Raw genomic sequence first — 27,678 nt, forward strand, 5'->3', positions numbered from 1 at the left:
TTTTACATCATGCTAGACACACATATGACAGGCTGCTTGCTCTAAATTCTTCAAGGGACAGGTAATTGGTTAAAAAGTGGAAAAATTAAAAAAGGGAAAGAAGTCATGATGCAGTTATCTTCTTGGCAAACCTATTCAGCTCAGCCCATCTAACAAGAAGTTGATCCCCACCACACAAACACTAACATGCTCTCTTACACTTGGATAATATTTTTATATAAGTTGAACGCTGTCAATCTGTTTGAATAGTTTTGAGTTCAGGAGTTCAAACTGAAAACGCTTCAGAAAATGTAGTTTTGGAGAGTGTCTTTTGGCTCATTAAAAAAGAAAACACTGGCAACATTTGGAACTCCGTAGCTGACTGAAGGAAAGGGTAAGAGGTGCCTGCTATTTAAGGCAACATCCAGTGGCTGCCATGCTAAATAATGTGTTTAAAGCACAATCTCCATCAGCAGCAAGCATTATGTAGCTAATTTCTTACATCATTGTTCTTTTCATTAATTAACATTTCTCAACCGTTAGTGCAATTATTGCAGTGCCTCTGTGATGTATGTCTCTTTTCATGATTAATAAGGAGTCATTATATTTCCCTTTCCTGAAGCAGTCAATTAACACGGAATAGTTTCCATTAATTACTAAATGTTTAAAACCAGCATGCTGTACCTGGAGAGCAATCTGCTCTAAGAACCTGTGACACCAATTGCTTTAAAAAGTTCTCTTTAAATTTTATTCCAAAAACACAAGCAATTTAGCTGGCTATATTAATTTGCCTCCGAAGCAGGGCTGTGAATGAGAAACATCTTTTAATCTCATGCAAGAAAAGGCAGCCATCTGGCTGCTGAGGATTTCAGAGTCAGACTCTCCCTGTCTCCCTCTGTAAATGCAGGTCATTAAAGTAATGTGTTCATCTACATAAAACTCAAATGGAATATAAAAGGTAATATTTATATACAAACAATTTAGTCCCACAATTTAAACAGTCATTGGTTTTATGAAACATTTACTTTAGTCGATCAGATTTGCATAACTTCATTTGGGGGAAAAAAAAGTGTGGTCATTCCTGCAAATAACATCACTTTTAAAGGAAAGAACTAGCTGCCTCTGAGTAAATATCTTATCATGATGCAAAATTAATAATGCAAGCTTAAGAAATAGAATTGCGTTCAGCTGACAGTACTAAGCCTCTGACCAGCTTCTAAGGCGAGTAAAAATATTAGTGATATCTTTGTCCAGGTGGAAACTTGTAAGATAATCAGTATTGTTTTCAACGTTTACCATTTCCTTAAAAAACCCCTTGTGTATTTGATTGAAGGAGAGAAAAAAGCAGCTAAACAGAAAAACAACATATGTTCAACAATATTTGAATTTTAGCAATATGCATGTCACAAGAAATCGTCTGAGCTTTATTTACCAAAGTAGGGAATTATGTTCAGATCATAAATTACAAGGTAATAATGATTATTTAATTTAAATTCTTTGCAAGGAACCTGCCTTTTCTTTAGAGATATTTCTCTGTCTCATTCTGAACATGTTCATCCTAGTGTAAAAAAGGATTCGGATGTCAATGGAATTACATTATTGGAAATCATAGTATAAACATGATCAGGTCATCCCTTATGTATTAAAAGCATTTCATAAACATTAATTAATTCTAACAATGCTGCTGTGAGGTAAAACCCCATTTTTACACGCCCTGGGGAATCAAGGCAGAAAGGCAGTATGATTTGCTGAATGCTGTTTTATTCAGAGGCAGAGCTAGAGTCCACGGCTTCTGGATACAATAGTTGTTCCTTGAGACGACCCTGTTTTCCCATCCCAAAAGAAGACCCAGACAGGTGTAGAGGGCAATGAAACTTGTATATCAGCCATGGTGGGTTTTGACTTCAAGGTATAAGTAGCTACAAGACAAACTGGATGGGGGGGCTAGACCAAAAAAACGAGGGAGAAGAAACATAACAAAGAATACAGGGCACGAGAGCAAGCTGTGCCGGGTGGGTAGAAGGTGGTGTAAAAAGAGACTGTCCCAGAACCAGACAGCATCCTATGGCAGGAAGGACAGAGAAATCAGAAAAGGTGCTGACGCCGAGAAGGCAATATTCGGTGGGGACTGCTTGCGGGGTCTCCTTGAGCAACACACCAAGGCTGGTGTCCACCATGGTGGCGGTGAAACAGGATGAGGGTGATGGCACTGCCGCCTGTACACCGGCCACTTCCCGGTTTGACACAGCGCTGTTTTGGTAGCATCCGTTCAGAGAAGAGGGATGAAAAAGCAGACAAGGAGCTCTGCTTTCAGGTCTAGCCCAGGTTTGGCAAAGTGTTTGGCCAGTTGTCTCGTTCTGGAAAGCAGCCCTGAGCACGTGCATGAGTCCCGCTAAGGCCTAGGGAAAGAGGGGTCCTGGGCTGAGCTGGCCAAAATGAGACCCTTTGCTGCTGCTCTTGTCCTTCAGAGCACAGTAAAAGCACATTAATGATGGAGGGCATTTTCATTTACTCATTCTGCTTCTGCTCTGTGGATAAAAAGTCCTGCCTTGGAGGGCACCCAGTTCAGTATTTTGCATAAACAATAGATTTAACTGACAAATATTTGGGGGAAGGTCTTTTATCCTGTGTATTGTTCACCCCTTGACCAACACACATGGCTAATGTACTGACTTGGTCCTTTGATATCTGAACATCTGTGGGATTATTTGTAGGTAGATGATAGGGAAAGATCTGTCTGAGCAACAGTGAAACTATCAATAAGGGTGTTCATTTTGGAGCTATTTCTCTGTAGCCTAATTTAGGTCCATGAAAGTAGCTGTGTTCCCATCTGTAACAAAGTGCTCTCTTCAAATGTGGCTTTTCAAAATAAAATTATTATTCAGAGCAATGCAGTGTTACATTTTGGGTCCTCAATATATCAAAGTGACTTTTCTCGCTATGAGGAAATATGCTGGATCATTCTGAATTTTCCTAATTGTGCAAGATTTTAAGGGCTGTTTTCAAGGGCATGCATCTCTCTCATAACTCACATGCTACGCGCTTTGTAATAACCCTTCCAATAAAGTGAAAATCAACCCACTGCTCCCTTAGTCACAGATCTTATTTAAAAACCCCCAAATCTTCAGCAAGTAGGATCAATAAAACCAAATGTCTCCCTCTTTCACTTAAATATGGGAGTTTTGGTGCTTTAAATGGAAGGAAAGAATACCCTTCCTTTTGTTCAAACAGCAGATATTACTGCACTGTTTACAAAGACAAAATCCCACGTCCAGTTTTCAATATAGATAATCCTTGAATAAATATATTTTTACCTATTTGTCAATCACGGAAATGCCAGCGACGAGCTGGGAGGCATCCCAGAGCAGGCAGCCTTTCTTTAATTAGGCGCCGTGCTCCCCGGTCACCGGATGCGGGGCGGGCTGGGGGCGAGCCCCGTAGAGTCCCCATGCAGCTCCCACGCTCCTGGTAGCCCGGGACCACCGGCGAGGTGTGCAGGGAACCGTGTCCCCTAGTCATAACCACATCACAGCCTCTGCATCTGCATGCTGTAGCACCATCTCACCAAGCGAGTTGGCCACGGCCCCTCCCTGGGACCAGCCGAAATATGGATGATAAAAATACTGAGGAAGGGGCTTGGGGACAAACCTGTGGGGGAGCAAAGGGCTGCAGCCTCGCTCAGGTCAGCATGTGGCTCCTCGCCCATTGCTGAGGCATGGTGTGACACCTGGAGCTCCTTCGCTGAGTATTTCCAGCGTCGGTTTGCACATAGCACTTCTCAAAGCCGAATGCTGACACGCTCCTGCCCTCAAAACCCTTCGAAACTGAGATGTGGAGAAATTCGCACGGTGCTTCAAAACATCTCAGGGAACTGTGTTCACCTACCACTGAAGCTCGGTGAGACTGAAGTGTCTCCTCAGGACCTTTGGAAACCTTGCCAATTAAAAAGCACTGCTGATGAATTTCAAAGCTTGTTTTGTTAAGGCTTTTTATAAAAGACACTTTTTTTTGGTCATTATTAAGAGCTTTAAGTCTTACCCACTTGACGTGTTGATAACCTCCTGTACCACAGTTTCTATTACCAATATTTCCAGCTACGCTTCACACAATATAAATTGTTATTCGTGGTGGCCTGTGCTCAGCAGAACACCTGTGGTGTTCCTATTTATATGACCATTTAACTATTATTGGTTTGGAAACTGGAACTAGTGCATTAGTTTTTGATCTGTATTTTAACAGTAGGTGGTTTATATATGTTTTCTGGAACATACCTTGTGGTGAAAGATTGAAATTGAAATCTCAGTCACACAGAAAGGGGTTAAGAGAGAGAATTACAAATCATGTGCACAAATCATCTCTAATTGAAGATATGGCTGTGTTAATTGATTTTCCTTTACATTAATATGCACCCTTTGAAGTACCTTTTCTTAAGAGTTACCTTGTCAGGCTCAGTCTTCCCTTAACAATGGCTCTGGTTGACAGGCTAACACTAAAATAGATCTAAGAATGCCAATTTCTAACACTGACTTTTAGTCTTGCATTTTTATATGCTACATTTAAATACAGCTTAATGTGCTCAAATCATCTTGTAAGAATGCTACTTCAGACTCCCACTGCTAAATCCTGAAACAGTGCCTTAAGACTACATTGCCTTGCAATGCTGTGAACATATTCTCAATAAAGATTCCTTCCTATTCTCTAGCTCATGGGACCAAATAATCCACAAACCTTAGCTATGGGACAAGAATAGATTGTCAATGCTGTAATGCAAAGTTTGGAGCTCCTTTGTTATTGTTTGTGTCATTTTACAGGTGAGGTATAATTTAGATGTTTAAGGTCTTATTTAACCTCTGGGCATAATGTCACTGTTTTTGTGAAGTACGAGGAAGTGGGTGACCATTAACCTGATGGCAAGAAAATACACAGTCTTTTAAAGGTGACCTTTTGAGAAGCGGTAGTAAGAAAACATTTTTAAGGCCAGAGCTTACAAAATAAACACTGAATTCTGGCTTTTATTTGATGTATAAAGACAGTGTTTATGAGGATTGTTCCCTCCAAATCCTGCACCCTGAAAAGCGTGTTCCCCAAGCCTGCACCCTGCAAGGGGAGCTGCAGATGCCCGCTTCTGAAAGAGGAAAAGTGTCACAGCTCATGCACTTACAAGTACGTCTATACAAGATTAGTGTGTGTAGATGTAAGTTTGATGCACAGAAAGCTGGCATCTCTCTGAAGGAAATACATCAGCTAGATATCCAGTGAGCGTGAACGTGCTCTACCCTGGCCATGGCTTAAGGTCTCCAGTCCCCTTGCTAAGATCTATCAAGGAAGAGGGTCTTGGGGAAGAGCAGTGCACTGCACAAGTCAGTCTCTAATGGAGATAGAGACTCAGATAAGATAAGAACTAAGATAAGATAACCCAGATAAGAACTAATTTTTTAAATAAACCTTTGTGTTGAGTGCTTGCATTAAGATCCTCAAAATAATTGGCACACGCATGGCAGTGGAGGTGATGTGACGACATAGGACCTGGGAACGCCTGTTTATGCTATGGGTCTGCTGTGTTGCGGAGCGCGGCGGCGGCCTCCTCCACGTGCTCCCAGCACTATTGCAAATCTCTGCCAAAGCACAGGCAACGGCAATTATTAAACCTTTCTGTGCAGCTATTTGGGAAGGGGGAATGCCCTGCTGTTTTGGATTGATTGATGCTGGGAGAAATAATTTCTCTAATTTCTCTGCATGGAAGAAGAAGGGACTCAGGTGCTGGTGATGAGATGTATAAACTTGGTGAGTTCAGAGCACAGAACAGGAAACTCTATACCGAAGGGAGGACAGGCGGTACATGTCGTCAAACCAGGTGCACGGTGAGGATGAGCCATGGTGGAACGAGGCTGGCCTGAGGCTCAGACAGTGTTTCCATGAATCAGAGGGCAAACCTTACGGAAGGGAAGAGGTTTCCGTACTCTGTGGCAGACTCTGACTTTCCCCTACAAGTCTATCCAGAGGGACTTGAGTAAGAGAAGTGCATGGTTATTTAATATCTTGTCCAGTCTTTCATATTTCTTCTGCTGTAGGAATAAGGAGTAGAGTTTCCAACATTTGGAAATTCTTATTTATATATGCATGCATTTGATTGCGTGAACTATCACCTGCAAATCTGGCATACATGTACACGCTTTGTGTGCTGTGGGAAGCCAGCAGTGCCGTGCAGGGGGGAGGAGAGGCTCAGCGCTGGGCGGCTTGGAGCAGCTGGAGACCTTGTCACTGAAGGGGACACCAACAGAGAGCCGGTGTCCCTGGGGCCGCAGGGCACCACAGGGTGCTGCAGAGCTCACCCCTGCAGGCAGCGGGAACCTGGGCACCTCTCTGAACATTTCTGAGGGTCCGAGACAGAATTTACTGCTGAACCTTCCTAATGTTTGGTCATTGCATTTGGATCCTCACAGAGGGGCTGAACTATAGAGATATCCTTGTTTTTACCTAAATAAATGTGTGCGCTTGTGTATCTGTGTGTGCATGCCTGTGTGCGTATGTGTGTACCTACGTCAATTTTGCTTCAAACATTTGTCTGCTCATGAACAGCAACTACAGAGCCTTCCACCGGCAGCAGCATTAACCTTGCACTGGCCTAATAAGCAGAGGTACGAGCTGCTCCTGCATCTAGCCTTAGTGTGAGAGAGGGAGATGAAAAAGGGTTTAATTTGGCCCATTGTATGAATGGGTTTGCTGTCACAAAAAGCCTAAATTCTCTTAGGGCTGTGATGTCTGTGCTGACATAAAGGTCTTAATGTACATACAGGTTATGATTAGCATCAAGAAAATGTTATACGACACAAATTTTTCCCCAAATGGCTGATCATTTTCAAAATTATTTTGCTCATGGTATTGCTGTTTTTTCACAAGTGTATACAGTGTACAGTACAGAGGAAAATGGAGGTCGAAATCTTAGGTGTTAGTATAACTAATGAACTTGTGGTCCAAAGAATGTGATTTAATCTTAAAACCTATGGCACTGAGAGGTTGAACTCACTTCAGCTGCACTGTGAGACTTGCCGAAGTTGTGAGTGTAAAATCTAACACTCTCTTAGAGTGGGTTATATGGGGATTCACAGAGCCCAAACTTTAAATTTACAGATATAAATGCATAGGTTTTTAAAGCCAGAAGGAACCACCAAGATCTAGTCTGACCTCCTCTATAATGCAGTTGCAGAATTTCACCTCGTAATTCCCTGCCTGAGCCAAATAACATGAGTATTCATGCCAGAAGTATTTGTGCTTTAATTCAGTAAGGGAATAGGTATGATACCAGGCTGTTTATCCTGCAATCTCAACACAGCCAGAGCCCAGATAATGTATACCAAGCTTCAAATTCTCTCAAACTTGTGGTGATAGTAATAAAAATTGCTAAATGCCTTTGAATAACAAATAAATCTGATTAAACCACTCTCTGCTTATGGCTATTCTGTGAGCAAGAGAGAACATAAATTGTTAGATACATGATTTATAGAATATTATTCACTTTTCTGAGTAACTCTCTCCGTTCTTGGGTCTTTGATATTCTGATAGCAATGTCCTTTGCAAATAATGCAAAATGATGTATATTTTAGCAGCTACTGGCTAGGTTCTCAAGAGGAAACATTCTCTAATAGCCCAGTGCTCCTGAGGGGCTTTTACGAGCAATAAAATCCAAAGTATACAAGCTAGATTTTTGTCAAGTCTTGCTTATACAAACATGAATTTCAGCTTTGAAGATCTTTTTTTCTCATTGCGAGACAAGTCCAGATGATGTGCAACCGGAGTCCTGCATCCTGCAGACATTTGAAGGGTCAACTGTCTAGGTGGCAGAGCAAATATTTCGAGTCTGAAGTGTCGTACAGAAACCACCTACTGATCTCTTCAATGGGGGCGGGAGCGGGGAAAGAGCCCTCACACAGCAGTCTCCTCATCCACTGAAGTCCTTTCCTGCCTGTACTTTCTATGGCCAGTGGTGAAGAAGGCAGAAAACAGCCCCATATGTGGTGAAACAAAGGTCAGGTGAAGAAACCTTTGATTTCTTCCTCTTACAGGTGAGGATAAGAAGCATAAAAACTGATTGTAGATCATATTTAATGTGGTAAACTGAATTCTGGGATAAAGTTTTTTGAAGATGCCATATCTTCTCACCACTCTTTGCCAAGCCCTACATAACATTTACAGCAGCCAAAAATCGCTGGCAACATTGTCATCGGTGGCCAGCTCTGAGGGGAACTCTTATTTTCTGCCATGCAAGATTTGGTGTTGTGAACGTTTCCTGCAGTATTGGTGCTTTGTTTTCACTAGCACAGTGATTCCCAAACTAAAACGTGTGAACTCAACTGAAGTCATGCCACAAATATATGTAATTAGGAGCCTGGTGGAAATAAAATTGCAGAACCAGGTCTCACAATGTGACCACGAGAGAGAAAGGAAGGGAAAGGAAGGGAAAGGCATGACCTCCAAGTGCAGTCAGGGTTGGGAACATCTCTAGACAGCCTTGGGCACTCTCTCCAGAAGCTTTCAGACCCTTCACCATGGTACATGCCATGGCAATGCCCGCAGCACCTTCTGGACTCCATTTGCCTTTCTCGGTTTCCTTTGTGAAAGGGTATTTTTTTTTTACATTCGATTCCATACTCTCTACTTATTCACTTTGAATTTTTCTCCTCAAAATACCTCATCCCTTGGGTCCCTCATCTGGTTTCCATCACTTTTAGTTACTGGAGCTGCCCGCACCACACCCACAAATAACCTCTTTTATGATGATTTCCCATCTCTACCCTTCCCCTTTATTAGGAATGACCATTCCCTCTTCCTCGAAACTCTAAGCCTTCATCGATTTCTGGATCTCAGTCTTTTCTCTTCATCTGCTAATTCAGCAGTTGTTCTACCAGTTTTCCCTGTACCAGAGCTCTTAACCTGACCAAGGAGCCCGTGGTGCTTGGAAGTGTTGTGTCTGTGGCAGTGGAAGTGGGTGGGACAGAGGGGAGCTTCTCTGTGTCAGCTTCCAGCAGATCTGCTGGGAGACACACAGAGTTAGGAAATTTGTCAAGAAGATGCAGTAGGAAAGGCCAACTGGATTGGGAGTGGCTGAGCTGCCCTGTTAAATAAAAAACCCCTAAACCAAACTACTGAAACTCTATGGCTTTTGGGACCTGTAGTTGAGGCACTGGCTGCTGATTTTGGCACAGGCTTGCGCTGCTCTCACCACAGCAACCCTTTAGCTGGGTCCATCATTGCATGCATGGCCTTTTGCTCTGCAAAATGTTTTGCAGATTTCCTTGGTGCAATGCAACACGCAAATATCCAAACTTCTGAAGCATTTATAGTGCCACAACGCTACCACTATTCCTACAGATGTTGCTTTTTCCACTCCTTTTCTCAGCCTCAGAGCTTTTAACCGTCCCTGTTGAGAATAAACATTTGCTGTTCAAAGCAGGGAATAACAACTGCTGATTTTTTTTTTTTTTGTCTAGGAAAATCCCATGCCCGTTTGAGTTACAGTGCAAATAAATAATAAAAAATCCAGCAATTCATACAGTATTGCAATAATAATACCAAAGATGAGAGCTGCACGATATTTTTTTTTATCCTGGAAAAACTGGCAGGTTCTTTTTTTCTTCACAGACCTTAATGCTGTTTAGATATGTGGCAACAAGAAAAGGATTCACTGAAAGTGCTTAGCAGATGTGCTTGGAGAAAACCCAACTTCTGAGACTGTGCATTGCAGTCAACATCCCCACCAACAGCAAACGCAATACTGTTTGCAAAGCTGATATTTAATTCACTGGCTAACGACATTCAAAACCACAGAGAATGCAGTATTTCCATTCTCGAACTTAAATTTGTTTAGTTTTTTGAGTCCATATGAGTCTGAATTTGGAAAACCCAACTGCGTCTAAAAACAGTGCAGGAGATCCACTGACAAGTTTGGGTTTTCTGTTATTTCTTTGTGAATAAATGAAAACATTATAGCAGAAGTTGCTCTTTATCCTTCATGCAAACACACCAGTTGTGACAATTGCACTTAGCAGAGGGTGGATTTTGTGAGTCTGTTAGTATTTTCATGTGCTGGTTCAGTGATACATTTTTCTGCCAAAATGGCAGGCTTTGCTAAGCCTACAGACTAACTTAACTTCAGTAGGTCATCCAGTTAAAGCTAAGAGCAGAATTTATGCATTTGCATTAAACAAAAGCTTTATGCTTTTTTGAAAGATTATGTTTATATTGGCCTTTAATAATTGGGCCAAATTCTCAGCTGATGTAATTTAACCGAGTTCTTAGGCATGATATTCCAGCAGAGAATTTGATCATAACATTTACATTTTTATAGCTATAATGTAATGTATTTTACATGTAGAGCTGCATCTATAGCTAATGCACATAATATATATATGATTATGAGCATAAGTATACATGCATGTATAGATATATACTAATAGTATAATAAGTATGCATCCGAAAGCACACACTTTGTTTTCAGTTTGTGCTAGCAATCATTTGCTATTAGTTAACACCCTAAAATGAGAATGGTGAATGTGTTTACATTTTATGTGCCACCATGGAATAATTATGAAATATTTATTATACGACAATTATTCTGCATGAATATATGTTGTATTTACAGGACAGAGCAGAAAGCCACAGAGGGGGCTGTGACATGAAAGTTCTGCAATGACATTCAAAATAGTAGAAATATTCCTAACAGCTTTTAGGGGTTTATCCAATAGGGTGCAGACGAGTTAAGTTTATCTGCATGATGGTTGGTTTGCAAGTTTTGGGGTAAATGATCCAATAAGAGCAGAGTGGATGTATTTTATTTGCACACTGAAATTCTATTGGCAAAAATGCTGCAAAGACAGTTTATATTTTTGTCACACTGTAAAAAGCAACTAACGACCCATGGAGTATTTGGGAAAATGTCCTATTTACATTCTGTCCTATTCATACCGTCTGTTTTTGCATACAAAGGAGGTCTTTGTTTCCGCAGGGTTTGTCAGCACCTGCTAGTTACTCCCCACCAGGAGCCATAGTCCTCTGTGGCATCAAACTTCATGTCCACATGCAAAGAGTTTTGCGATGTATATACATCAGGTGCTACGATACCTGGCGATTTTGTCTGTACAGGACATGGTGATGAGCTGCTCTCCCAGCAACACGCCGTCCCACGTCTGAGCTGCGTTATGACACCGGACGGGTATGGTTCCTTCTCCAGACTCAATCTTTGTTCGGAGATGCCCACGGTATTTTCTCACTATGTGCTTGCTGCTGTTCACTGGGCAAAATAAACACAAGAGGCAATAATTAAATGTTTTTAGAAAGAAACTGAGAGGCTGCGTTGATGCTATAGCTTGCCTTTGCAGAACCACCTGTGGAGGTCCTTTAAATTAGATGCAAAATTAGATGAGATTACAGCCCAAGAAAGCAGCACAATGGAGAAAGTATGTGCTCCCTAGCATGGTTCTCTTTTCACATCAATCAAAACTTTCACACAGTACATGCTGAGCTCATGTTGCCGTTCCCATTCCCTTCCATATTTAAGAAGAACAGAGGTGCTCTGTTTTTTAAAGCAGCAGTACAATATCTCGGTTTTACTCCATGCTTATAGGATTGAGCTGTGTCAGGGGAATATTTGGAAAACCTTCATTCAATGAGTGTGATCAAAGACTCACCTGCCTAACCCAATCCAGTCCAATAGCCTAGTGTGATATTCAGTGGCATTTTCTGAATAATTTCAAAACTGAGGTTCTAGTTTGTTAGCAAAAAATTTCACTGAAAATTCTCAAAAGCTCAAGTTTTAAACTCTGGATGAAAAGCAAATCAAAACTTGGTAGTTATTCATTGCTTAAATTCCCTCTATAATCTCCCTAAGTGAGGTACGCTACCGCTTTGTGTCATACCGATATCTTTTACGCAATTGCCATCCATCACTTCAGTGACATGATATATTTGAGTGCAAGGCAGCTGCCTTGGGGGTTGGCACAGGGCAAGCAGCTAACGCACTTGTCCTGTGCTGCAGTGAACTTCACTGAGACCTGCAGATATGCAGTAAGTGCAGGAGATGATAATGACATTTCTAAAGGACTTCATTTTTATGAAAAAGGAAAACCTGAAGTTCATTATCAAAATCTTACCCTCTTTATACTGCTACTTTACCACTGGATATTTTGGTTGTAAAAGAACAGCAATGTAGGAGCAAGGGAATCCTCTGGGTCTGCTCACTGTCTTACTCTCAGAGGGTTTCACTGGAGGACACCTTCTCCGTGAAGCAGACCTTTCACAATTGCCCTTTAGCCCAAAGGAAAATAACGAAAGAGGGTACATATAGCATTTGCTTTCAAGGAAAAGAAGTGCTGCTTCTACAGATGGCTTTTGACTGTATTTCCAACTCTCCAGTGTATTTTTCCATGGCCTGCCCCTCAGCTGGACCAGAAGGCTTCTGCTTGTGAAGGTGATGCTCCTCAGCGGGCTATGGGTCTGCCCGGGTTCCTGCCACCAAGTAACACGTGGGTTTCACAGGTTGTGGGGCTGATTGAACCTCCGGCTGTGAGCAGCAGGCTCCGTGAAGGCTCCCTAGCCGCCCGCTGTCTCCCTCTGTCATTTTTTACCTTCTTTGCTTTGTATGACCATTGTCTGTGCTGCGAGCTCTGGTGGAAGCAATTGATGGACTTTGGCTGCTGCCAATGGACGGTTTACAAAAAGGGAATGGGAAAATAAATTGCTTCAGCCCGTTGGGATTAGCAGAGGCAGCGAACACGTGTAGAACAGCAGAGTCAGCTGTGACCTGCCAGCAGACAGGCAGCTGAGCCCCCACTGATCATTGCCTCTTCTCGTTCTTTCTGCTTTTTTAAAACTTAAGATGAGGATGTGTGTGCCAGCAGTGGGCTGGACCAGGTATCAATTGGATTGACTGGCCACGGTCCCACCCAAACCCAGGCTCCATCATATCCAAAATGTTTGCAAACACTGTAGGGTTTGTTTGTGCTGCTTCGGGAACCGAGTTTGGGGGAGAGCGGTGATTGCACTGCCATGCCCATCCGCAGCGGTGTCCCGGGGGGCACGTGGGGGCACTTGTGCCCAGTTGTCACAGAGCACCTTACAAACTGAGACACTGCAGTAACCACCAGACTTGGAGTACTGTGACTTCTCAAACTTCAGTCCTGAGGGAAACTGGGAAGAGCCAATGAATACAAGTAAAAAATTCAATAAGTAAAAACACCAGACTCTCAGAAATGTCTCAGATCCCTCTCCTCTCAAATTGCTGGGCTGTGCCAACACTGTCAGGAAAATATTTTCATGGCCATGTGTGCTGATCCTAGGTACATCCCTCTTGCCTGGGATGCCTCCTGCAGTATTGTTCAGAGGATGCTCTTTGGATGGGATGAGCTATCTGGGAACTGGTCCATATTTCTCTTGGGACTCTGCGGGGAAACTTGTTTTTTAAAAAACTTCAAGCAGTGGTGAGCAGCATTTTTTATTATTAAACAATAGAGTTGTGGGGAAAGTACCATGAAATTTGGACGACAAAAGGAGAAAGTGATCACTTCTGCTTAGCAAACACATCTCACTGAGCAACAACAAGAAATATATAGCAAAACCATTTTGCCTTAGTCTGCACACGCTGAGAACTGATGGCACGGCAGAGGTAGACCTCTGCCAGGGAAGCAGTGATGAGTGATTCAAGAGACTATTGCTGTTTTGGCTGGTAGAAAGTTTGACTTTAAGCAAATCAGTTCTCTTTTCCGAAGCGTTCCCGCAGGTATAATGAAGATAATGATGCTTTCTTCTTCTGCAAATTCATTTAAAGATACTGCTCAAAAACTATTTATGAAAACCAGATGCTAGCCTTTCAATAAAGATCTACCACAGGAGTCTACCTGCTGGAAATCCCCCAGGACAAAATGAATTTCTAGTGTTTCTTTCTCCATCTTTTTTTTGAAGAATGCTTTCCCTTTCTAGGCCTTTCTCTCCCCATTTTCCACCTCTCTACATTCCTCTCACTTTCTCAGCTCCCACTCTGACCTTCCCCTGTAGGTGCATTGGTCTCCTGGATTACTCTCTTTTTCAGGCAGTTCACCATGTTGATACGCCTCCATTTTGCATACGTGCAAAGGGACATGTAACTGCTAGGGAATTTTAGTGACTGCATGACAAGATGAGCAGCCCATCGTTTATGTGACTTTGATTTCACTATGTAAATATTACCTAGTGAGGGGCAAAGCATCCCACGATGTGCTGACAGAGATAAGGAGGGAGCCAGTTCAGGGGAAGAAGAAGAAGAAGCAGCAGCCCTGCAAACAACTGTTGAGCACTTGGGGAATTTAAAGCATAGACCAACAATTTGAGGGGAAAGAGGTCTGAAACATTTCTGTGAGACTGGGGGGTCTGCTTATTTAATTTTTTATTTGTCTATTTGATCGTCTCAGTTTCCCTCAGGACCAAAGGAAATACAAAGGCCAAAGTACTCCACGTCTGGTTGTTATTGTAGCATCTTAGCCCTGGCCTGCAAGTACCAGAAACTGAATAATAAAGTTTTTAAAAGCATTTAGGAAGTGTGTGCAAGTGCACAGACCATCTCAGTTTCCAAATGCTCATGTTAACTCAGCCCACATGTCAAACTTTGCTCCCCGTAATGCGCATTCTACCCAGGGTGCAGCCAAGCAGACGGCATTAGGTGATAGGATTCAGGCAGCTGTGGCCAGTGTACGCTCACCCTGGGATACACTTCCACAGCACTGATAAGGGGTTTTAGCTGCTCAACTGCTATTAAATTCAACGGATAGGGTGTGACTAAAACCCTGTGCCGTACTGCCTGTCTCAGGCTGCTCACATTACTGGGATAGCCAGCACACATGCTCCAAAAGATGATCTGTAGCGTTTATATAAAATACTAATAACCCAAAGCTCTAAATACTTTCAGATTGACAATGATTAAATAAATCCAGACCTGCAATTGGAATGTACTTAGTTCTTTTTTAGCATGTCATTAAGTAGCGCAGGAAGATATAAATATTAACAAAGAAGAAGATGAGGCTCTGTGTGTTTTGCACTGAAGTTGCAGACAGACTCTAGCACATAAGCTGCTTGTCAGCGTAAAAAATACAGTCCACTTGCTGGCACAGCCTGCTACGGATCATTTTAAAGCAGTTTCAGAAATATATTTATTTATGCAACTTAAAGTCGCAAACTACAGCCTACTGCTGTTCTGCTGTTCAGTATGATCAAAGCATCAGTGACTATGAGCATTTCTGATCTTTGCTGCGCTGGTTCTCCAACTGCTTAATCTCAACTAATTGCAGGGGAGAAGGCGTCTGAGGATGCCACTTCAACCAGAACAAAATGTCAATTCAAACTGGAATTGGAAAGGACAAATTTAAAAATCATTTGGAGTGGATTTATGATGTGTGCTACACTCAGAAGTGGAAATTACTCCTCGGAGTTCCTAAAATAAAAAGGCGCTGGATTCTTAATTATTGGATTAGAAATTTACACAGGTGCCTTGTATTTAAAATCAGTGAATCCCACTGATTTCAAGGCTCGCCCCTTATTTTCGTACTTTCCGCAGGACCAGTTCTGGCTCAAATGGTAATGAAAAAAGCCCCTCCATATTTATTATTTAGTTGAAGAGTGGAGAGGAAATGGACGGTGATTAAACAGAATCACACGAGTAAGGCTCTGTCTGAAATTTTGCATGACTGCCTCAGAGGTTCATTTTCTCTTTCCCTGCTTCAGTGGAGGCTGTTCTCTCCCCATGAAAGAAGAAATAAAACAGCCTATCTTGCATTTTTTCAGTGCTAGACCCTCCATTCATCAACATGGTTTATAAAGCTTCCTTAGAGTGGTTTGAAACAAAGGGGTGGAAAGAGAAGTGTTAACATCTGACTGCCTTTGTATTTTGATGGTTATTAGAGATGCACTTTCCTCAAGCAGATGCTGAATAAGTGTACAATAGTACTATTTCTGGAAGTGTTGAAGTGAGCATCATGGCATGCTGAATGCTTTGGATGTCTCCTTTGCTGGGTAGGGTGGCTGGTCAAGTAAATCTCTGCTGCGTTGTGCTTTAGTGAGGCTAAAATGCAGTGGGCCAGCTTTTGAAAGCAAGAAACTTTAGGGATATTCTGAAAGACGACTGGATTTAGAAAAAAAAGAATAGGTTCCCTCACAATGTGCAAAGCTGAATTGTGGCTTCTGAGGGTAGGATTCATCACACCGAGGGCTAGGCAGGGAAAAGCAGTGGTGTTGTCTGAGGGTCTTTGGTGCTACCTCTGCGGCGAGTGCAGGGATGCATCCTTCCCGGGAGGGAACACAAGCACCTGCCTTGCACCGGTTAAAAGTACAAGTTGAATCCCTTAAAGTCCATATATGCTTTAAGAATGTAGGCCAGGAGGCCTATTGCATCTGAATGTGGTCCCAGGAGAGCTCTTCTGCTCACTCCCAGAACCATGCAGTGCAGATCTGGGGTTTGGACCATATCATTAAACCCTTATACAAATATAAATATTGAATACAAACTTTATCTGAGAATGTTACAAACCTGGGACACCTGTAATTTGTGGAATGGAAATTAACAGTTGAAACTGAACTTCTTTACCTGTTCCCTCCTCCCTGCATCTTTCCTGGCTGAAATCCTGGCTTTGGACAGCAATCAGGTATACCATGACCTGATAAAAGATGTTACCTTCAGAGTATTATTCTTTCTCCTCATCATTAATCTTCAAATAACATTTTTGAATTTTTCTACTTCTTCCATAATTTCTCATCTGCCAATAGTTTCAAGTGATGTACAGACAAGGTGTGAAAGCAAAGGCAATTTGCCCATTCATGGTTCATCAATATGTTTAATCCATAAGAAGAATCAGTGATGAGAAAAACTTGAAGTTTGAATCCAAAAGAACAGAAAGGAAATGACTGCATTATTTGTCCTTATCTGTTTTAAGTACATATTAATTAAATTATGATCTTTGGTTTGAGCTGTGTTGCTAGAGATAGTAACAGTAGGAAGGGTTTAAGAATGGTACTCCATCATAGTAAAGTTCATCACCGAGTGTTTTAATGAAAACTCTTCATTTTGTTCCATCGAAATGCCTTCATAATATGGTCACTGAGGGGCAAAATTTCATCTGTTCAGGTGACATAGCATTTTGCAAAGACTTTTTATTATTCTTGTAGAATAATATGAAATGTGTTGAATGCTTATCCTAGGGACAGGTGCTAGAATACCTTTATGAAACTAACTGCTAGGGTGGAGAACGGCACTCTAACACATGAAATCCATTTTGCCATTGTGCTAACTTCTAAGTAAGCCCTGGTGTCTCGGCAAGCTTTAACGCCTTGGGACAGAAAAAAAAAATATATCTGAGAAATAGACCAAAATATGTACCTTACAAACTAGTTTTCTCTAATGTCTGTCTTTGAGGAACCCCTGGGATCAAAATGTGAGCAACTAGTTAAAATTATCTTTAAAACAATTTGTTGGCAATAAAGTCATGCACCGTTTCCTCTGAGAGTTATAAGTAACTGTTACAGGCAAAGAGGAATGAGCAGTACTGGGTCAGGCATGGAGGAGATCCTTGATGCCACCTACAAACCCAGGCTGCAGGCACCAGCTTGCTCTGCAGAAGTGCATTAGTATGTTGAAGCCAAAAGCACAAGATTTATCAGTGGAATTAAGATTCTGTGCATGTGGCAATCAAGGAAAGTACAACTCAAACACTTCAAGATTATTATTTTTAATTAATAATTGCTCCTCTCATCTAAAATCAGGTGTGCAACGCCATTGCTTTGGAAGTGCAGCTGCCCCCCCGCAGAGCAAAGCCTAGAGACCTGGCAAAGGGCTGCACTGGCACTGTGAACTGTGTCACGGAGAAAACTTCTGCCTCTGGAGCCTTCGGGAGCCTTGTCACCAGCCACGGAAGCACATTAGCAGGTCTCCAGCAGTGCGGGGAGCTGCTGCTGGTGCCCAGGTCAGCAGCTGAGCAAAGCCAGGGCGGTGGCTGGAAACTGCAGGCAGAGAGCGAGGTGCCCCGTTAGTCGGAGGCTGGTGGGGACCAGTTGTTCACCTATGTCCTAAGCTATGCGTCATTGTATCTCTTTCCTATTTTTTTAAATGAAAAATGTTTTCTCTTAAAGCTATGCTTTATCTTTTAAATATACTTTGTGTGAAAAATTGTCAACATCACTGAAATTGCCCATTTGGTGAAAATTCTCTCACCTGCCATGTTTTAATCAAAAAGTTTACACAAACATAAAAGGAATGTGTTATTCATCACAACCCTCTTTCTTTTATCAACAAAACATGCTGTTATTCATGTGGCTTTGGGATTTCTGTTCTTGTTTGGAAATTGAAATCTTCAAGAGTGATTTAAGAAAAATATTGTGAAAGAAGTCGGCAAAATATGGAAACAGGAAATGAACCCCATGAGACAGAAGCAACAGAAATCTGTCAGTAATACTGACAGATATTGAGATATTGATATTATACCAATCACAGGGGGTGTGATTGGTATAAGCCCAGAGAGGCTGTGGTTCCTGCTGTGTCACCAGACATACCCCAGTTCAACTTCAGCTTCTGGAGCTGTAGATGGAAATTACTGAGTAAAGATCTACGGTCTCCGGCTGGAGAAATTCAATCTAGATCATCAAGAAATAGTCCCTGTTGGCCTTAAAAATCTATGGTTTGCAATCACTAAATTATTCTGAATAATGATATAATAGTGCTTAGAATATATAGCACTTTCAATTTTAATATCCTACTCTGAGCATTAATTGCCCTTCCTCAAAGTTGTGACAGCTGGATACCTTTTATTGCCATTTTACAGGTATGGAAATAGAAATGACCAGAGTAAGGTGAGTTGCTCAAAGCTAGCTAGCGAAGTACCAGCAGAGTCATGGTTAGAATTAAATTGTTTGCCACTCTTATGCATCTGTCTTCAGATTTCTCTCTTCATAAGACTCTAAGAAACTCCCCAGGAATCTAAGGACTTTCAAAAGTCCCACAAAGATCTTAACTGGACCTGGAGTTGCCTGAGAAGCTTTATAAAACTCAACTCATGAGCTTTACCTGTGACTGCCACTCAGTGGAAGGGTAAATTAGACCAAATTAGATCCAAATGGGTGTAGTTTTTGCCCACAGGGATTTTTCCCAACTATGTTTGGATCTGTTCCACCCAAAATATGTGCTGTAATTAGGTGCATATCTCTAGCAGGGTGTGGGATGTTGGGGGTGGAACTGGGGCAGCTGTGTCCAGGAGCATGCGGTCTCTTTGTCCCTGCTTCAAGGGACCTTGGAGAACCTCAGACATTATTATTCCTTGGGCTGGACAAATTCGGGGACAAACAGATTTTCTTGGTGAATTTTTCTACTACTATTCGGAAAGCTTCTCAGCCATGGCCTTTTGCTGATTAATGTAGCCTTTTTATCACATCTGAACATTGCGTCCAAATGCAGTGTTTTACAAAGCAGCAAAACCCATAACAAAGCAGAATCAATAAATACAGTGCAATTCCCTTTGGTGATTCAAGCATTCTGTTAAAATTAGGATCTGATTATAGCTGTGGAAACCTGTTTTCCTGAATCCTAACAAACACATTTTGCTTTACATGAAAGCTTTTCAAAGCTGTGGCCAATGCTGGCTTTGAGCAATATATAGTTTCCAGCATATTCTTTCGCTTTTCCCAGATAGACACACACTGCGCTGACACATCCTTCTAAAAAATCTTATTTTCTACTTTAAAACTCCCCCTGAAACAACAAAACCCAAATAAGCAAAAGCAGCCAAGAATATCACAAGGAGAGGGAATTGGGCCATTTTCAATGCATTATCAAAGCCAAAGAGTTTTCTCATGATGTATCAGTTCTGACAAAGTTTTATAACAGAGACTGAAGAAAGGGAGCTGTCTAGCTCAGGTGATAGAGAATTCACTGGAGCCCTGATCCAGGACTTGGGAAATACAGATTCAAGTTCTTCTTTGAGTCTAAGTGGCCTTGAATGAAAAAGCTCCCCCTGAACTAGGCATGGAAGGAAATGAAGTACAGTTTTTTCTACCCCTTGTTAGTGTGCTGCTGACCAGGAGACATGAAAAATACAGGATGAGATCCCACTTTCACACAATTATTTTATTTCAAAAATTTCCCTGACAGGTTTTGATTTCTTTCCAGCCAGTCAGTACTTTGAAACCTGAAAGCTGTCCATGAAGTGAAGTAGTTATTCACTAGTCAGCTTTAGCAAAACTCCACTAAAAACCTAACTACCCAGCCTGGCGGAGATTAATAACAAAATACGAAGCAATAGCAAACTTTCACAGGTTGATTAAATGGCACTGAAAGCTTTAGGACTTTTAATGTAGCAAAACAAGAGCCTCTTCCAGAGGTGCATTCTGGGGTCAAGCATGATAATACCAACAATAAAACCATGAATGCTTTCACAATCCCACCACACTCTTTCTAAGCCTGGACATCACTAGTTTCTCTGTCAGGTTTAGGGGCTAGAGCTGACCCTAGGGACTGGCAAAAGGTTTAGCATGGCAGGCTGTGTAGGGCATCAGACCTCTCCTTTGGATTACCAAAAGCGATGGGATTTCCAGCAGCTAGAACGCCTGGACCACGTATTTGCAGACCCTCTGGCACTGCTGTTCTGTCTGAGCAATGGGTCTATCTGAACATGGAGATGCAACAGCTGCTGCTTCTGCAGCTTTTCCCTCAGGCGGCATCAGAAGGGCTGCAGGGTTCACAGCAAAGGCCCTGGGCCTTGGGCCTCTGCTCCTTCTGATCCCTCCGACATGAACTTTTTCTCTCCTCTCTCCTCCGTTCTCTCCCTCCCCTGCAGCCTTGGAGGAGCAGAGAGTGAGTAGGAGATGCTGGGGGAGGAAAAGCTTCTTGCAGCTCTGGAGCTGGGTCAAACCAGTGCCTGCAGGTCCTGTGTGGGTGCTGTGCATTGGAAGAAGGAGAGGAGCTCCACTCATCCCAAAGCTTTCCAGAGTCCCCCACCCCTCACAGGCCTTACGTTGCTGTCTTTTGCCCATTCCCCCCATCAAAGCTGAACATCACAGACCCCCTCCCCCACCAAACTTTCCCATCCTCACCATGGCCGTCCTGTCCCAGGGTCCCACTGATCCCTCTCAGCCACACTTCCTTCTCCTGAAATCCCTTTGCCCACCTTCCCCAGAAGAAGGCGGCTCCCCCACATGGACTTACGTAGGCTGTTGGGGAGAACTCTCTGAACTGGCTACAGGCAGCACCACCTCCACACCTGGGAAGCCCTGCGCTAAATCAGGCCACCGCTCAGACCTGCAGTGCTCGGCGGGACGGAGGACCACTACGCCTGGGCTGGGCTCTGCTGTCGTCCTTGCCCATCCCAGCCAGGAGCACACTTCGCTTCTGCTCCCGGCCACGGGTGATGTGTGTAAGTGATGGAGAGCACTAACCAGAGGGGACAGCCCTCTGACCACGCTTTCCCTACCAAGTTAACTTGAGTGAAAGCAGCCGCACTCTGAAACAGCATTTCAGCAGCCCGGGAGAATTGAGTTAGAAAAGAGGGCAATTACTTATAAAACCAGTGACTGCTAACAGACCCAAGCAGGGACGTAAGCTCCTTGACAGACCAGCTTCTAGTTAACTGTAGAAAGTCTTTGCATTTCCTCTTTATTTACTTGGGTAAATTGAGGCTGTGCCAGTGGCACAAGCAGGAAGGGGCCATCGGTTCAACAGGGCTTGATCTCGAAGGAGGCTGGCAAAGGGTGCTGTGCTCACACCCTGAACCCAAACCTTTTGGATCCATCCCAGTCTAGTCTTAACGAAGCAAAGGGACAATTTCTCCTCACCTTCTTTAATAACCAGTTCCCTAGCCCCTGAAGTAATCCAACAGGCTCATGCTGTGTCTGCAATTTCTGCAGCATCCTTTACATGACAAAGCAATCTAGGCTGACCACAATAATTCATCAAGTGCTAGCATTATTTCTCCCAAGGCAGTGTTCAGCATTACAGCCTACAGTGCTGTGTGCATTTTTTTCTTTCGTGTTACTTCTGGCTGTGGTTCTCTATGATAATTTTGTTCTGAGGTCCCCCAAGGTATTGTTCTGCTCAGTCATATGAAAAATAGGAAAATAATGCACCTTCATCCCAGTTCCACAGACGGGCCATTCATCAGCATAAAATCAACTTTACAACCTAGGAGGAAGCTGCTCCATGCACTGAGTAGCTACGAATTTCCAATATGGTCTCCCAAGATGCAGCAGGCCAGCAGTCACAACGGAGCGATACGATACCTGGGAGCACTTGTACAATGGAAACAAATAACAGTGTCCAAGCCCAGGGGATGACCTATGGTTACCCTTGGTTTTTGTAACAGGGGCAGTATATCGATCTGTTAGGACCTGCATTTTCTTGTAGTTACAGATGTCTAATTTCTTTTCAGATCACCGAGTTATATAGATGGTTCTTGAAATGCTTTCCCCCCCTTATCATCTACTCACAACAACAGAATTTGTCCATTTAAACAAGACATGGGATTGGCAGAAGGAAGGCACAGATTTCTTCCCCTTGCATGTCCAATGACATTCACCAAACCCAATGCTTTTGGGAGGGATTTTAGCCCAGCTGGTGCCATAAGCAACCGCATTGTATTTGCATTCTGATACCTGCCTGCAGGACCCTGAATGCAGGGCTCTGGGGCTGAAAGTCTCCTGACAGTCACAGCGGATCATTTGTGTCCATCTTTTGTTGATGGACAGGCTCCTTAGATGGCTTCTGTTTGAACCTGGCCCTCTCCAGCCATTCTGCTCAGGATATGACTTTCAGGGACTCTGATCTGGGAATCATATACTGATCCAATCTGGGTCAGCCCCATCTGAACACAGAGTTTTCAGGGGGTTAACACAGAACATTTTATCTGAGAATGGGATGTAAAATCCAGCAGTCAGAGTCAACAGGCAGTGAAAGCACAGGTTTGCACAGTGAAAGCACACTTGAAGTAGAGAGTGCAGACTTGTCTTTCCGGGTACTCTTCAGTTCCCCAACCTCTTTGAAAACTGCAGTGCACATCTTCTCCCCATTGCATCACCTACCAAGGCAATGATTCAGCTCACATGGTTGCAAGTGGATCCTGTTTAGATGAGAGCTCTGGCAAATGTGTGTGCATGAGAGCTTCAGCACAGCTGTAGGTTAATAGACAAGCAGGAGGAAGACCCCATGTGGAGCAGACGCAATGGTGTGTTTCAGACCTAACGGGAGCGTGGGATAAAACAGGAGCTGGGCTATCAAGGAGTCAATGGTACAAGGCAATACAGCATGTTAGTGAGAGACAGAAAAGCAGCCCAGGGGAGAAGAACGGAGACAAGCCCTGGGGCAAATTCTGTTTGCCTCTTTGGCAATCCATGTAGTGAAAAAGAGAGAGTGCATCTCTAGAAGAAAGATGGACAATGAGGTAAAATCCTGCCAGGGAAGGAGGAGCAGGGAAGTGGAGGATTTATTAGCTAATTTTTTTAAGCAATTCATTTTGCTTTTCAAGAGGCTCTTAAAAAAAAAAAAGCAATGAGTCAAGAAGCCCTAAATTAGCTAGGAAGGCACTTTAGCAAATTAAGGGCTTGATTATTCTGTGGTTTGCCCTAGATTCAAGAGAAGGTGTAAAATATGCAACAAATATTACAAGGCTAGCTGTCCCCATGGCTGCAGCTCCACCTCATGAGCTGGAGCGTATGTGCTGTGATGGAAAACATCAGCCCCCTTGAAACGTCCAGGAAATCCATGTTAACTTGGTGCTGTGATATTGCCCTCAGGAGAAGTCAGAAATCCAGGCATACCTTGCTTGGATGTACACAAAGGGTGAAGGCACAGGAAAAGGAGATGTTGTCCCAGGCTCCCTGACCTACAGCACTGAACTGAAGCAGGGGCAGAAGCTGAGTGCGTGAAGGAGCAATTAGAGAGTGGTGAGGACACCGGGAACATGCTGGCTCTTCACCATATAGCTGTGCTACAACCTTGAGGGTGACCTTGGAAAATGACAAAAATAGTCTTGGGAAGGAGACTAGCTGGAGAGAAGGAGCCAGGACAAACCCATAAAAACTCTCACAACTCTCTGAAACCCCTCTGACATTTCCCAGCCTCCTGTTGCTGCAAAACCACCAACCCTGGCTGGTCTCCTCTCCTGCTGTCACCCACTCTCGCATCTCTCCCCTCAGCTTCCTCCCCTGCTGTCTTGGATTGTACCAGCATCTCCCAAACCTTCAACTTCACTTGAATCCCCCTGTAAGCTCTTCCAGCCTCCTGACCTACAGGCACCAAAAAAGAGTTAGAAAACCCCTCCTTACTCAGAGCAGCCCTGGTCCAGCTGGGTTTTGCCTCTCTTTTAGAGCTGGCTAAGGATGTATCAACAAACAAGTCAGCTCACCTCTGATCCAAGAAGGGCATCATTGCAAATCAATGTGAGATTTTCTCTTTTTGTCCTTAATCTCTTACTTTCCTGCATGAACCTGGCATGGGTGTGGGCTCCCTGGATCTCTCCTCTGCATTGCAGCTGTCCACATGAACCATGGTAAGGTCAGACTTTTACACATGCTGCTAACTTGGTACCCTGCACTATCCAGTAAGAAGTAAACTGGGTTTCAAGTGCATGCTAGCTTATCTCCTCCCTTACCAGAACAAAGCTCATAAGAAGCAAATGTGAGGCCTCCCTGAGGGTGCTGGGAAGACACGGTGGATAATAGGAAATTTTTGGAAGGAGATTTGAGAAGTGGATTTTACTCACTCCCTGTATCGATAAAGGCTTATCATATTCCTTCGCAAAACCAGAAACCACATGGTGAGACACTGTTTTTAAATGTTAATGCATCTTTAGAGAATAATCAGTAACGTTTGATGGCTTGCGCTAGCTCTAGGAGAGGCTTCTTTGTTGTTTAAGAAATGAAACAGCATTCATCTGGAGTTTCTTGTCATTACTGGATGAAAGAAAGGTTATTTCTTTAGTAAAAAAAAAAAAGAGAAGATCTGAATGATAAACATTATAAAATACTTATCTTCCCAGATGTCTCTGGGATAATGTGAGCTAAAAGGAAACGCTTCTCTCACTGAAGGACAGCTTTTGGCAACATGGCTTTTTATACAGTGCTAAATTATTTTAAGACCACAGGACAAAGGTAGAGGGGTCTGCTTAAAAAAGTGAAATACAAACCAGATGTAGTGCTCCTTCAAGTCCTGCTACTGAATCACTGTGTAACCTTGGGTGAGCCACACAGCCCCTTCTGCCTCAGCTTCTGCACTGGGACAATAATTGGTGTAATAACCGACATGAAAAGTATTTTTGTGACCACCTACAAGTTTACTGGATGAGTGTCAGGTGTTGCGTGACTACGTATTTTGAAACACAGCTTCCTGTATGTACTTTTATCTAAAGAAGCATTCTCTCATTAGCTGGCAGATTTATGTGTTTTTTGAAGCAATCCATGAGTCAAGTACGGTTCACCTCCAGGGCTGGGTTCAGCTGCATATCAATAGGCAGTGCTGGCCGTCAGCTGCCCAAAGCACCCGCTTCCTCGGGCATGAAAGAGCAGAATCCATCCTGGATAATCTTTGGTTGTTCTCGAGAACAGACCACATTTTAAAAATAATTACAGATTTTGGTGCTTCCAATTCTGCTGTCATATAAGGGGTGCCTTGGGAAGGCTGCCTTCTGGAAAACATGAGGGCCTTTAACCAAATATAAAGCCTTTTTAGATATCTCTTGATATACACATAAAGCGGGAGTCCAAAATCACTATTCATTTTTGATATTCATAGGCACTTCCTTTTTTATTTTTAATTTTGTTTTTAAGATGATGCTATGTGTCCTCATTTTGTTACCTCATCAGGAATTTTTTAATTTACTGTTTGCCTTTTAAACTTTTACTTGCTTTTCTTCATTTTATAAACCCTACTGACAGAATGTAGAAATTATGTCAGGTACAGAAGTGTATTTCTTTCCTGAATAGGTGCATTCTGCTTTCTCGCCCCAGCAAGCTGCTGTTTCACACATGACAAAAAGATTCTAGTCTGGGGAGAATAATACCTAATCGTTAATAAATAACTTGTATAAATAAGAACCAGGAGTGAAACTACTGTCTGATGGATTTGCCTGTGAGGAAGTTAGGTCGTTGTGTGACCTTGGATGATTAATTTTACATTCCTGTGCCTATGCTTCCTCCTCTATCCATTCTTCTGTCTTGCCTGCTTCACATTCAAGGTAGTCGGGGCAAGGACTATTTCTCATTATACGTACGTTTAGCAGCCAGCTCTAGGGGTATTACAGCACTGTAAAATGCATGTATGAGAAGCAATACCCAAGGGCAGAGATAAGAGTGCACCTTGCGCATCGTGCATTGGATCATGGAGTGACAGACACGTGTGATAATAAGCCACAGACCTCTCGAGTCTCCTGTCCCTTGTTGGGTGCGTTCCCTGTAGCCAGGCAGGGGCAAAGCTGGTACAGTGGGTACACAACAAGGATGTGCCTCTGCAATGGCAGGGCAATGACGGGGCCATGCATGTTTGGAGGGGTGACGAGATGAGAGTACTGGCTCATGTGATAGAGACGGGATGTCTCTTCATGGACAACGAGCTCTGCAGGTGTCTCAGTGGCACCCACACTGGCTCAAGACCTGATTTGTTTACCTCACTTGCAGGATCACCTCTAGAGGAGAAATCCCTGGAAAACCATGTTTCTACTTAAATGCCATAGGTATGGGCCCAGGGACTCCAAGGCTGGCGTGGTGGACTTCATCTAGTCCATCTGCCATGCAGTGGCCACGTGGCTGATCTGACATAGGCAGGATGGCCTGGCAAGGATCCTTTCCAGAAGGGTTCTGACGTTATTTGCTGCAAGGGCAGGTGGTATTTGGAGAGAGTCTGACCTTCAACCAACACTACAGATGTGCCATATCATATCATATCACATCATATCATATCATATCATATCATAGCTCTACCTCAGACTCCAGCTGCTGCAGCCTGGACAGCTCAGGTTTGGTGTAAATGCAGCCCTTCAACCCATATGTACCGCCTAAACCTTGAGAAAAGTCCATGCATCCCCAGCTGGAGACCTGATCCTCTGGTCCAGCCCATGGCTGTGGCTCCAAGTATCTCTTAGATCGTGAGGACCCTTCCCAAGGCATTTATTGACTGTTAGGGTCAATTCCCTAGAGGTATTCCCTAGCAGAGCCACTGAGCCTCAGGCACGCAGAGCAGTCTCCCACTGCCTTGCCTAGCTCTGATTTCCCCTGCACACCTTGCCCCAGTGTGCGGGACCAAGCACCACTTGCACAGACACACACATGCCAAGAGCCCGCGGTGTTTCTGCTCTCGAGTGAAAAACATTTTCTGCAAACAAACAAAGAAAGAAGAACTGATCTTAAAAAAAAAAGCAAAAAACCCCCCCACGCAAATAGGAAAAATGAGAGGGAAGACTTTTTTTCTTACAGTCGGTTGTGATTTCGTAGGGCGAGTTGAGGCGCGCGTCTCCGCAGGGTGAAGTGCTCACGTACAGATGGAACAGGATGTTCTCCCGCAGCCTGTAGCCTCCCTCTTTTAATCGCACGAAGATTGATCGCTCCCAGTCTTCTCGCCGTTTGCTATGATCACAAAAGAGGTTCCAGGTCATTTGTTACATGCCAAATCAGAAACATTTCTGCTCTCTCTCTGTTTTTCTCCCTCTGTTTGTTTGT

At 43.2% G+C, this 27,678-nt stretch overlaps 1 protein-coding gene across 2 annotated transcripts in view; it reads right to left on the reverse strand.

Annotated features, from left to right (window-relative positions):
- ADARB2 (adenosine deaminase RNA specific B2 (inactive)) overlaps positions 1–27,678 on the reverse strand; it is a 325,628-nt gene that overhangs the window by 14,387 nt on the left and 283,563 nt on the right. For both annotated transcript variants that reach the window (XM_075492432.1, XM_075492431.1), the window contains exons 6-7: positions 27,434–27,585; positions 11,098–11,266 (exon numbers count right to left, since the gene is read on the reverse strand). In XM_075492432.1, the coding sequence (XP_075348547.1) occupies positions 11,098–11,266; positions 27,434–27,585 (321 nt within the window). The remainder of the gene's footprint in view (positions 1–11,097; positions 11,267–27,433; positions 27,586–27,678) is intronic.

The sequence above is a fragment of the Mycteria americana genome, chromosome 2 (assembly GCF_035582795.1).
Source record: "Mycteria americana isolate JAX WOST 10 ecotype Jacksonville Zoo and Gardens chromosome 2, USCA_MyAme_1.0, whole genome shotgun sequence".
Taxonomy (NCBI): Eukaryota; Metazoa; Chordata; class Aves; order Ciconiiformes; family Ciconiidae; genus Mycteria; species Mycteria americana.